The sequence below is a fragment of the Euprymna scolopes genome, chromosome 42 (assembly GCF_053919585.1).
Source record: "Euprymna scolopes isolate OS-2025 chromosome 42, ASM5391958v1, whole genome shotgun sequence".
Classification (NCBI taxonomy): domain Eukaryota; kingdom Metazoa; phylum Mollusca; class Cephalopoda; order Sepiida; family Sepiolidae; genus Euprymna; species Euprymna scolopes.
Genome location: NC_136523.1, coordinates 32238931 through 32251093, shown reverse-complemented (window position 1 = coordinate 32251093; position 12163 = coordinate 32238931). Strand labels below are relative to the sequence as shown.

The window sequence follows — 12163 nt, the reverse complement described above, 5'->3', positions numbered from 1 at the left end:
TTTTTATCATGTCTGAAAGTGATACAATGTTCAACAAGCGAGATTGGAGATGTGCCACTGTACAACTCCTGCTCTCTACTGATCCAATTGCATCGTTGGATTGCCATGATAACAGGGACATGCCCAGGGTGATGAAAACAAAGTTTCTGGCCACGGTTATCGTCTTTGGTGTGGTTTCAAGTGAAGGCCACATGTCACCTCACATCTTCGAAGTCAGCTTGAAAGTCAACATCACATTCCAAACGCCAAAGTGTAGCTAGATGTGCTGAAGAGTGTGGTGATCCCCTGATACAATCAGGTGGCTGCTGGTAGACATTGGGTGTGGCAGCAGGACTCAGCACTGGCTCACAAGTCCAAAAAGACTTGTCTTAGAAGGAGTGCTATGAGTTTGTACCCTTCTCTCATTGGCCTCCTCCCCCGACCTGAACCAGCTGGACTATTTTGTTTGGTCGTACATCAAGAATATCACCAATGTGACTTCCCATACCATCAAAGCCAGCCTGATCACCGCCATTCACAGATTATTCACCGAGCTCCCGCTAGCACTTGTGGAAAAGGCATGCTCCCAGTTTAGAACTCGTATTAAGCCTGTAATGGAGGTTGAAGGCGGCTACATTGAATAGATGTCAGCTCTACTACATAATTAAGTTGCCTTTTTTTCAATAAAAGTTTTATGTTTTCTTTAGGGCGACAAATTTATCATTCCACCCCATAGTTCCCACACTATTGACTAAACCCCAACCTCTGTCCCATCGCCTCAATGTTGCATCTCTGTGCTTGTTTTGCAAGTACTTGAATGGAATGTGCTTTGACGAATTTGTAGCACTGATACCATCTTGACATAAATACTCCCAGCTAACCCAACAAGCAGCAAAATCCAACCTCTTCGTGAGAGCCTTCTACTCGGAAAGTTTCTTCCCTCGTACTGCTAGACTTTGTAATTCTCTCCCTATATTTTGCTTTCCTGACATGTTTTTAATAAATATTGCAATTTATTCAAAATAAAATTGAACATTTTTTTTCTCAAATTTTCGAATAAAACATTCATCTTCAGAAAATTAAACAGGTTTTGACGGATGTCAAAATCTGTAATCGGACATGTAAACATCATTTTGATTTAACTCCAAGCACCTCAAATCATCCCGGGATTTATCATCACCATAGCATATAAGAGGAAGAAAAAAAAACAAAAAAAAACCCATAATTTCCTGAAGATGAATATTTTGTTATTCGAAAAGTTGAAAGAAAAAAATTCACTTTTATTTTTAATAAGTAGCAATATTCATTAAAAAAAACAATTTCACACGTCTTGTCTTTCTGTTAAATCTGAAATGTAAGGTTAACAGACATCTTGCTGCTCAACTCCCTACTTAGGGAGTCCCTGTAGACATGATCCCTAATTTCCCTTATGATGCTAATGCAGTGTAGAAGCCGAGGTACTAACACAATGGATGAGTACAGAAAGATATTATCAAGTGCTCGTCTGAGCTTCAATTTATAGCCCCCCCCCTTGCCAAACTTTCACAAGAAACACTCGTCTAGCTACATCCACTATCAAGTTTCTCCCACTCTCTATCTGTTCCTAAATCTAAACACAAATTCCATGAACATAGCTTCTTTCCTAGAACTGCCCACCCGTGGAACACTTTTCTGCTGGCCTGCTTTCTAGCCGACTACAATATGGTTGTTTTCAAGACCAATGTAAACAGGTTCTTATTGAACCGTCCCTCCCCTAAATCATCCATTTCTATCCCATTTCCATCAATGACTGTTAATATGCTGTTGTCTCAGTTACTACCATACACTCATTAACTGTTATCCTTAAGTGGCTTTTGGGTTTTGATAAGTGGTGATTCCCATGTAAAAAAAAAAAAAAATCTGCAATTTTTGAAAAATAAACAGTTTGATTTCGGAATTGAGACGATAACATTGTATTTGACTAATCGTGATTTTAAGTGTATCAAGAGTTATCTTCTCTTGACGATTGCTCATCAAGTTGGATGTCAATGGCCTTGATTTGATAAAAAAAAACTTCTGTAAATCTTAAAAAAGACAAAACTATTATTTGAATTGTTCTTGATATTGTTATTATCTTCAGTGTTCGTCTCACAATATTTCGTCCGATGTAACCTCCGACCTTCAGGTGTATCGTGTCGAACTCTGGTAATCGTTGTTAAACTCAGGTATCTGCACTGAATTTTGAACAGAATTATCCACACAGAATCAATGATAGGATCCCTTATCATATAAAGAATTTTCACTCTTGTTCAGGAGCTCACATACCATTTTCTATCGCTAGTGGCTCGTCAGAAGAAAGCAAACAACTGAACAGGCCAAGGTCGGTATCGATAGACGATACTTCCGACATTAGTAGCTTGAAACGATGATGATAGGCCACTCGAAAATAATCTTGCGCGTTATTTTCCCTTGGAGGAAATTGCTGCTCCCCCACTCCGTAGGAGCACCTGAATAAAGAGGTCTGCACCCAGCTACACTATTTGTAATGATGATATCAGGGGAGGGGTGTTTTTTTGCAAAGGATTCACCACTTATCAAGGCCCGGGGGACATTCGAGGATAAGGGTTAATGAGTGTACAGTAATCAATAGGAAAATGTCGTAGTAATCATTAGTAGTGGAAATTTGGTAACTTGGATTACTTAAGGTGACGGCTCATCAAGAATTTGTTTACATTGGACTTGAAGACAACCATATTGTAATCAGTTGGAAAACAGGAAAATGGAACAGAGTTCCACAGGTGTGCAGTTCTAAGAAAGAAACTTTGTTCATGGAATGTTTAGGTTCAGGTGCAGAGAAAGAATGGGATAAATTATTGATAGTGGTTTCAGCTAGATGAGTGTTTTTTGTGAAAGTCGGGCGAAAATAAAGCAAAACGTGGCTTATGTTGTAAGAATAACACTCAAGATGAGAACAGTAGTCCGAAGAATCTAAGTAATCAATCCTCATCTCAAAAATAAAAAAACCATACGAAAGAAACTACTGATTTGTTTCAGCTAAAACTCAATAACTCTACATGTCCGCATCACATTAAAATTGTACTTATGCTTCTTTAGCGAGATTGCTACGTCGAGAAGAAATGGAAAAGTTTTGCATCTTGGAGATTATTCTTGAATATTGTCGTACTCTTTTGAAATGGACGGCACCGTGTCGTTGTCGTTCTTTCAATCTGTCTTCCTCCTGTGCACGCTTCTCTCCTTTTTTCGATTCTAATTCTTTTTTTGTTGTTGTTGTCTAGGATGCTATGTCTATTTCTTCGCCCTACCCTACAGCTCGAAGGAGGCGCCGGGGCAATCTTTTCAAGAGTTCTAGCCTCAGCATGGGGATGCTTCATGTTTCTTCAGCGTTCGGTTCAATTGACAGAAACAACTACGATGAGCCGGGGAACAGGAGACTCGACCTTGAGTACTCCGGCTTTGGTGAGGTGAGAGATGCATGGATTGCAGTGACAGCATGATACGAGGGGATGCGGGCAACGATGATACGAGGGGATGCGGGCAACGATGATACGAGGGGATGCGGGCAACGATGATACGAGGGGATGCGGGCAACGATGATACGAGGGGATGCGGGCAATGATGATACGAGGAGATATGGGCAACGATGATATGAGGGGATGCGGGCAATGATGATACGAGGAGATATGGGCAACGATGATACGAGGAGATATGGGCAACGATGATACGAGGGGATGCAGGCAACGATGATACGAGGGGATGCAGGCAACGATGGTATGAGGGAATGCGGGCAACGATGATACGAGGGGATGCGGGCAACGATGATACGAGGAGATATGGGCAACGATGATACGAGGGGATGCGGTCAACGATGATACGAGGGGATGCGGTCAACGATGATACGAGGGGATGCAGGCAACGATGATATGAGGGGATGCGGGCATTTCTGTAGAAATATATACATATATATTCCTTTAATTCAGTTGCTATTTACAATTCTTGACCTTATCTGTTTCATAGCGCAAAATCAATCACTTAATTATTATATCAATCAGTGAATCTATTATGTCCTTAACTCATCAGAAGAAATAGCAACAATCAATCCGTCAAAAGGAAATAAAGCGTGATTTGAATATTAACATATTTTTGTTTTCTTCATAATAGCGTTGTGAAATTCCTGTTTTTCAAATTTCTGGGAAAGTTTCCAAAATCTTGGCGGACTCAAATAATAAAAGTCTGTGAAAATAAATTTTCAGAAATCTCTGTCTCTAGTGTAAGGCATTCATATCTGTAATTAAAGCGGTCAAGCGAGTGGGAGGGTCGGTGTGGATGGACGGGAAGTAAACTTTATTTCCGAGATTTGGTCAAATGTTTGGCACAATTGTCATCATTCTTTTTGTTTATTTCTGGGAATTTTCATGTTTGTAGACTATTTTTTTTATAAATTGTCCCAATTTATAAGCGTAACACTGTGCGGACACAAATGCATGCAAAATGATGTCACCTGGAGGGGAAAAATAGGCTTTTAAAAAGGAGATCACATTAAAGACAGAAATAACATTCAAGGTCTTTGATCGTTTTTTTGAAAAGACGATCACGTGAGGAACGTCACAGCGATAACAAGAGAATGAGGAAATAAATGTTGTTGTACAAAAAATAAAAGAAGCAAGTTGAAGTTCTTTGTTTGCTTTGCGACTGAGGCCACAACATGTTGGTTCCCAGTCAACGTTGCATACGTAAACTCGCCGAAATATGCGTTGATAACAAAATTGTGTTATATATAAATTATTATAAGTCAATTGAATTTGGCAAAAGTGCAGAAATATGAAAGATGTAAATAATAATGAAGACCGTTGTTGAAGGAGGGGGGGGGTCCTGATCGACCTAATATTGATTACTTTCCCTTGCTGATGAATTTGGCAAGTACTTAATTTATGATGGAGAGTGGAATCCCAAGGTTTCTTGCAGTTTGTTGGAAAATTCTTTATCTTGTTAGTTTCTTGTATCAGTTTTCTGTCAAGAATTTATGCTAGTCTTAATGTTTTCATAGGGATCATCAGTTGTTTACCATAAAAACTGTTTCAGTGATTTAAAAGCATAACTTTTCTTATACCCCCCCTCGAAAAAAAAAGACCAAATTTGTGAAGTTTAGCCTTAAAAAGGCCAATCTGGCGATTGTCTCTTGCAATGTAATTTTATTATTTGTATTGAACTAGGTAGCACAATATTACCTTTTGAGTATTAGTACTTATTAATTTATTGCATTTGGGCCAGTTCTACATCTAAAATACAATGGGCACTATTTTCATAGAAATGTTAATGAATGCATATTTGCTGTGTATTATTGGTTTCTCTGTCAAAAACTAATTTTTTGGGCTATCAAAAAAAACAAAAAAAAACATTAGCTTGATCAAAACATATTTGTTGATTAAATATATTTCTCACTTTGTGGAATTTTCACTGGCCCTGTTATTATATATATATATATATATATATATATATATATATATATATATATATATATATATATATATATATATTGTATAAATGAAAATTAAGATCTGTGAATAAAAAAAATTTATAACAAAAGAATAAAAAAAGAAATTTAAGTTTTTTGCTTAATCCATGAATTTTCAACAAATAGCTCATCTCATCAGAGGAAATGTTTTTAGCAAAATAATGTTTATAGGCAGTCATAAGTTTTGCTATTTAGCACATAGATTGAAAAACTAATAAGTTTGCATGAAAAGCCTAAAAGAAGCCAAGATTTAAAAAAAGGATATTCCATGGTGTGGTTAGATTTGCTGAAGAAAAATGGAGGCACAATCGTAAAATCCAAAGCCATGAAGAAAGGTATAATCAAAATGGATAGATTTTTAAGGTTCAGATGTTTGCATATGAAATAATCCATAAAACACGATATGGTAAAATCCATTGTAAATAATATTTCTGCAAATGTAAGAAGGATTTATTTGCAAAACTTTTTCGATAATATTTAGAGAAAAATTTCTCGTACAATAAATTTTAAATTAATATATGGAAATATATTAAAATTATAATAGGATATAATTAAACTCATTTAATTTATAGAATTTAATTCCAAATTTTCGTTCATACTATTGCTGTATTGTATTGTATATTGAGCTTTTTTATCTGGTTAAAATTGTCTTATAAATATTGATACTAGTATTTATATGAACTTTAAGTTTACAGTATTATACAATCTATAATCTGGAAGCATTTCAAAATTTCAGTTATATATAAATCCACTTAGTGTTTCCTTTTTAAAATTAAATATGTTTTTAACTCTTTTTCAAAGTGTTTTTTAACATGTTTTATTAACTATTTGTTCTTAAAATTACAAAAATCTATATTCCAAATTCCAATATGTTGTCCATCTTACCGTTTAATTTTTTCAGCATGTTAAAATGTTCAATTATTGACAGCACCTGTTTCGTAGTGCAGAAGCATTCATATAAATATAGTTTAATTTTTAAATTTTTTCCACCCTAACTCATCAGAAGAATAAGAACTCATTAACTTTAAAAGAAAATGAAAAGAATTCGGGCATGATTGCATAACGCTGAAAAAAAATTTGAAGAAAAATTTGAAGAGTAAAAAATTTGAAGAGTAAAAAATTTGAAGAGTAAAAAATTTGAAGAGTAAAAAATTTGAAGAGTAAAAAATTTGAAGAAAAATTTGAAGAGTAAAAAATTTGAAGAAAAATATGAAGAGTAAATAATTTGAAGAAAAATTTGAAGAGAAATTTGAAGAGTAAAAAATTTGAAAAGTAATTGCAATTGTGTTTTATGATATTTATGCCATCTTTGATTTCTGCTTATCCAATTATATTTCACTTTTTATTTATACCAATCCTTTAATTTATGAAGAACTATGTAACTACAGAACATATACAAATAAATGACAAAATGTCTATATTCCAAATTTCAAGATGTTAACCATCTTACCGTTTATTTCTTTAAGTACCCTGACATGCACAATTCTTGACAGCACCTGTTTTGTAGCGCAAAATCATTCTTGTAATTATTATGTTAATTTTTGAACATATTCTTCCCTTAACTTACCAGAAGAAAAACTTTAAAAGAAAATAAAGGAATATGGGCATGATTACAAAATCCGAAAGTTGGAAGAAAAGTTGCAATTATTTTTACGTCATCTTTAAATTTTTAAATCTTTATATTTAAAGATTTACCGTATATATTTGTGTATAAGTCAAATTTCTGGGAGACGATTATTTTTTGGGGGCCGACTTATACATGGGTAATGTTTTTGAAAATGTTATTAAAGAGCGACTTGGCGCTCGATCATAACATAGAAAATGCAATTTTGTTTGTGCACTCGGTATATACCGGTAATCCTTATAATTAATCGCACTCCTTTTGAACACCACTGCAGTGTGTTTGCCAGCATGTAAGCACATGTACTGTTTTTCAGTGGGAGGCTTAATAATAAGTGGAATAGCTCTCACAATGTTCACTCTCTAGACGTGGCTATAGGTCTAAGTTCGATATGTGTTTGGTAATGATATGATAGTTTTTTACTAGGTTAAGAAATGTAGTGTTTACGATATGTCGTTCTACCCTAAGTTTAACAAGTTTTAACAATTTAATAACCACCATTTAATATAATCTAAACTGGTTTCCTTCAATGATTACAAGAAACCTTCTCTGCCACCAATAGCAATGGCCAGTGACTCCCTGTCTGAGAGTACATCTTTCAAACTGCTTGGCCTAACGTTCACAGAAAACATAAGTTGGAACAATTATATTGAAAACATTGCCAGGGCCGCTGCGGAAAAGGTAGGCTCTCTCTACCATGCTAGAAAACTGCTGACATCTGAAAGTATCCTGTACCTCTATAAGGCCACCATTCGCCCATGTATGGAGTATTGTTGTCACATTTGGGCCGGTGCATCTGCTACTAGTCTCTCGCTCCTAGACAAGGTTCAAAAAAGAGTCGCCAATCTGATAGGCCTTGAACTGGCATCTAAGCTTCAGCCTCTGTCCCATTGACGAAACGTTGCATCCCTCTGCTTGTTCTACAAGTATTTTAATGGTGAATGCTCTGACGAACTGCAGACACTTGTGCCCCCACGACGTAGACACCCTCAACAAACCTGACAGGCAGCTAAATCTCACCCCCACACAGTAGAGATCCCTAGATGTAAAAGATATTTCTACTCCAGTAGTTTCTTCCCCAGAACCGCTAGACTCTGGAATTCCATTCCAAGTTCCTGCTTCCCCAACTGTACTGACACGCAGAAGTTCAAGTGCAACGTGAACCGACATCTTGCTTCCCAAATCCCAACATAGTGCCCCAGTAGTTGCTGCCCCTGATAGTAGCTCCCTACACCAAAGTGGCGATGTGCCTTGTTTGGGGTGTAAATGTAATTTAAAAAAAAACAAACAAAAAATCATTTAATGGCACTTAACACATGCATTCACATTATTACGGTATATTACGGCTCATGCAATGTAGGAGTTTATGTTATTATGGTACGTGACATAAATTAGGTATAAAAACTGTAACTGCGCTTGGAAGCGACAGCATGTCATTGATCGGAATGTCTGATTAGCAACGTTTGCGTTCGTTGCATTTAAGTGTGCAGCGGGTTTGTTTCTACGTATGAAAATCGAATAGACCTCACTTGTGTAAATGCACGTATTATCGCTCGCGGATTCTGAGAAACAATTTATATGTCTTAAAAAAAAAACAGCAAAAAGGAAATTATCTGTGCAAGAAAGAACCATGAGATGAACCATTTAACTTGTCAAGAATCTACCGTCGACTCATACACAGGTAATACCTAAAATGATACAATTTTTGGTCTTAAAATACATATCGACTTATACACAATGCTGGCCTTAACAGAGCAGAGAGGGATAAAATAACAAAATACCAACAACTTATGTACGACATGAAAAGAAACTGGAATCTTAAAAAGATATCAATCATACCAGTCATTATAGGAGCAACCGGGCTAATGAAAAAGAATTAAAAAAAATTATCTGGCGAATATACCCGGTGAACCAAGTGCAAGAGAAATACAAGCAATAGCACTTAAAGGGATGGTTAGAATCTTAAAAAGATCTCTCGGTTGGAGTAACAGAACTAATGGGAGAATGTTTGGCATCCAGTAGAATGCCCCATCCCCAGGAAAAACAAAGTGATCAGAAAATTAAAACAAGCGAAAAGTGTGTGTGTGTGTATATATATATATATATATATATATATATATATATATATATATATATATATATATATATATACATTGTAGATTATGACAGACGCGCACATGTCTCATTTTATTACTATGGATTGCAACAGGCAACCATGAGAATAAAACCTAAACTTTAGTTTGCTGGTCGTGGTGGATGTAGGTAATTACGCATGTGAAACAAAATGAAAGTGTGTTGTATGAGGTGGTGGAGGAGGAGGGGAGGCTGTAGAATAAAATGAAAGTACGTTTGGTTGAGGGGGGGGGTACATAATGAATGTCGTTGCTCACAATGGCCGGTATTTTCTGAATAACTTCACTGTCCTTCTTACTTTTTGCTCTTTTGTATTGGTCGTTCTTGGAGATGTAACCTCTCCCCCCCCCTACCACCACCACCACCACCTCTCACTCGCTCGTCAAAAAAAAAAAAATAAAAAAAAAAAGAAAGAAATGATAATCACCTGTCCGCAAGTCTTAATTAGATGTGCCCGTTTTCTTTTTAACGAATTCATAAGATATTCCATAAATTATCTTTATATTTTTTCTGAATCCAGTTCTTCATATTTTTTCAATTCCGATTTAAAAAATTATATTACTTAGTATGTTGATCACCTCCCCTTTTTTCAGGGTGGGGTTACTTTGTGGGTATGTGTGGGTATGTATGTATGTATGTGTGTATAATATAAAGCTGAATGTCTGTGTGTGTGTGGTCACGAATAGGCTCCTATATGGTTGACTATTTAAAAAAAAACTGATTACATATAATGATATAAAGTGTATCGAAACACAGGAATGGGTATGTTTGATCTGGCAGAACAGTGGTTCATTAAAATTGTGGGGTCTGCGTTCACGCCTGGTCCACAAAGTATGGAAATAAAAAATTTAAAAATTAAAAAAAAAAAACGTTTACAAGTGTTTTTGATATAGATGTACATAATCATACTTTGATAAGTATGTTTTAACTTAAATAGAGATGGTATAATAAAATTGTGGGGTCTGCGTTCGTGCGTGGCCTCCATAGAATGAAAATAGGCACAAACTTTAATAAAGACTTTTCATATCTATCTGCGTAAGTATACTTTGATAATTATGTTTCAGTTTGAAGAAATATGGTATAATAAAATTATGGGGTGTTCGTTCGTGCCTGACCTCCATAGAATGAAAATATGTCACAAAGTTTAACAAGGTTTTTTTAATATAGATCCACAGAATATTGTGATAAGTGTTTCAGTGTGAACAGGTATGGTATAATAAATTATGGGGTTTATCTATTTTATTTTTACTTTCATCATATTTTGCTTTGGTTTTGATACCCCCAAATTCGAAGCAGTCTCTTTACAACCCTTCCTTTTCATAACCTATTATACTTTCATGAATCAGAGTCCATTTTCTGTAGGCTGTTTTCGAACCCAGTCAACGACAGGTACTTTTGCTAGTATATATATATATATATATTGCAATTCCGAGGAAAAGACGTGTTTTGATATTCATGATGAAAAAGAAAAATAGTAGGCCAGCTGACCGGTTTAGCCCTCACTCTTCTACAGTTGAATCGAGGGATTTATTTTATTTGTAAAATAACAAGATGAGACCAAGAGGTAAAATATATTTGTTTAAAATAAAGTGTGTTAACAGGGAGAAAAAACAAAAACAAACAAAAAAAGGGAAACGCTATATCTCTAAAATACACCGACGTATAATAAATCTACAATGCTAGTATCTCCTAGAGCAGGGGTTCTCAACCTTGCTTGGCCGATGCACCTCTTTCACCATCTGTAAAAATGTCATTCCCCTCTTCCCCATTTACCGTTCTTTCCAAGATTGCCTGTCTCCAAAGGTGCACTGTAAATAATATGCAAATATCACTAAAACATCATTTCTTTTTAAGAGCATTGCCATGGTGTTCAAAAAAAAATTTGTTCTTGTAAATGTTTCTTCATCTTTGTTCGTTTCATAGAATCATTTGTTAAAACTTTACAACAAATAAAACACTGGAACATTTTTTTTCTCCATTTATGACGATGGGGTGTGAATCCATATTCAATATTTGAATGATCGTATTTTATTTTTATTTTGTATACTCAAGAGGGACTTTGAATTCTGTACATAAAAACTAGAAAAAGTTAAAACTATAAATGGGTTGAAAATTCAACCCTTAAGAACCTAAAATTCACACCTAGGGGTGAATTTCACCTCCATTAAAAACCTATGTTCTAGAGGCTAATCACTAGGGCTATGACAACAGCATATTCTTTTCCTTGTTTTGACTCTCGAGTGTGTATCCGTTGATATCTTATCTGCTTTTATATAGAGTGATGTGGTTCTCGGTTGATTAACTGTGTCGGATATATACTAGAGAGTCAAAACAATTATAAGAATATGCTGTTGTCATAGCCCTACTAATCACATTCAAACCTAAGAGATTCGTCTCTAGAAGATTCTATCATTATACATTTATTTTAGATATATAGTGTTTCCCTGTCTTTTTTTTTTTGTATCCCCCCCCTCTCCGTTAGCACACTTTATTTTAAACATACGTTTCCCCTCAGGATCAAAGATCATCAGTTGTTTACCATGAAACTGTTTCAGAGATTGAAAAAAAAAACAAAAAACAAAAAAAACAAAAAAACAGTTTATTAGTGTTGATCAAACACCACCTCCTTTAAACACAAAAACAAAAATGTTCCAGGTATTGGATCTAACTTTTTGCTCCAGATTAATTCATGTTATTAAAATGTATTCCTTACCTGTGAGAAAGTATTATTTATTTATAAGGCTGCTGTATTTATATGTATCCATAATAAGCGATCTTACCTCTCTGTGTAATAGTGTCTATCAAACTCCTCTCTTAATTCTTGGTCTACAAACTTGAAAATTGATATCTAGGGGATTTGGGCATGTGGAACAAATTTGATTTGGTCTTTAGCCGATAAAGATAAGGGGTCAAAACTG

General features: G+C 35.3%; 1 protein-coding gene across 6 annotated transcripts in view; it reads left to right on the top strand.

The window, feature by feature from the left end:
• LOC145266997 (tyrosine-protein kinase Fer-like) overlaps positions 1-12163 on the top strand; it is a 306724-nt gene that overhangs the window by 261067 nt on the left and 33494 nt on the right. For 2 of the 6 annotated variants that reach the window (XM_080122896.1, XM_080122892.1), the window contains exon 11: positions 3255-3440. The exons of the other annotated variants lie outside the window; for them this stretch is intronic. In XM_080122896.1, the coding sequence (XP_079979022.1) occupies positions 3255-3440 (186 nt within the window). The remainder of the gene's footprint in view (positions 1-3254; positions 3441-12163) is intronic. 6 annotated transcript variants of the gene reach the window in all.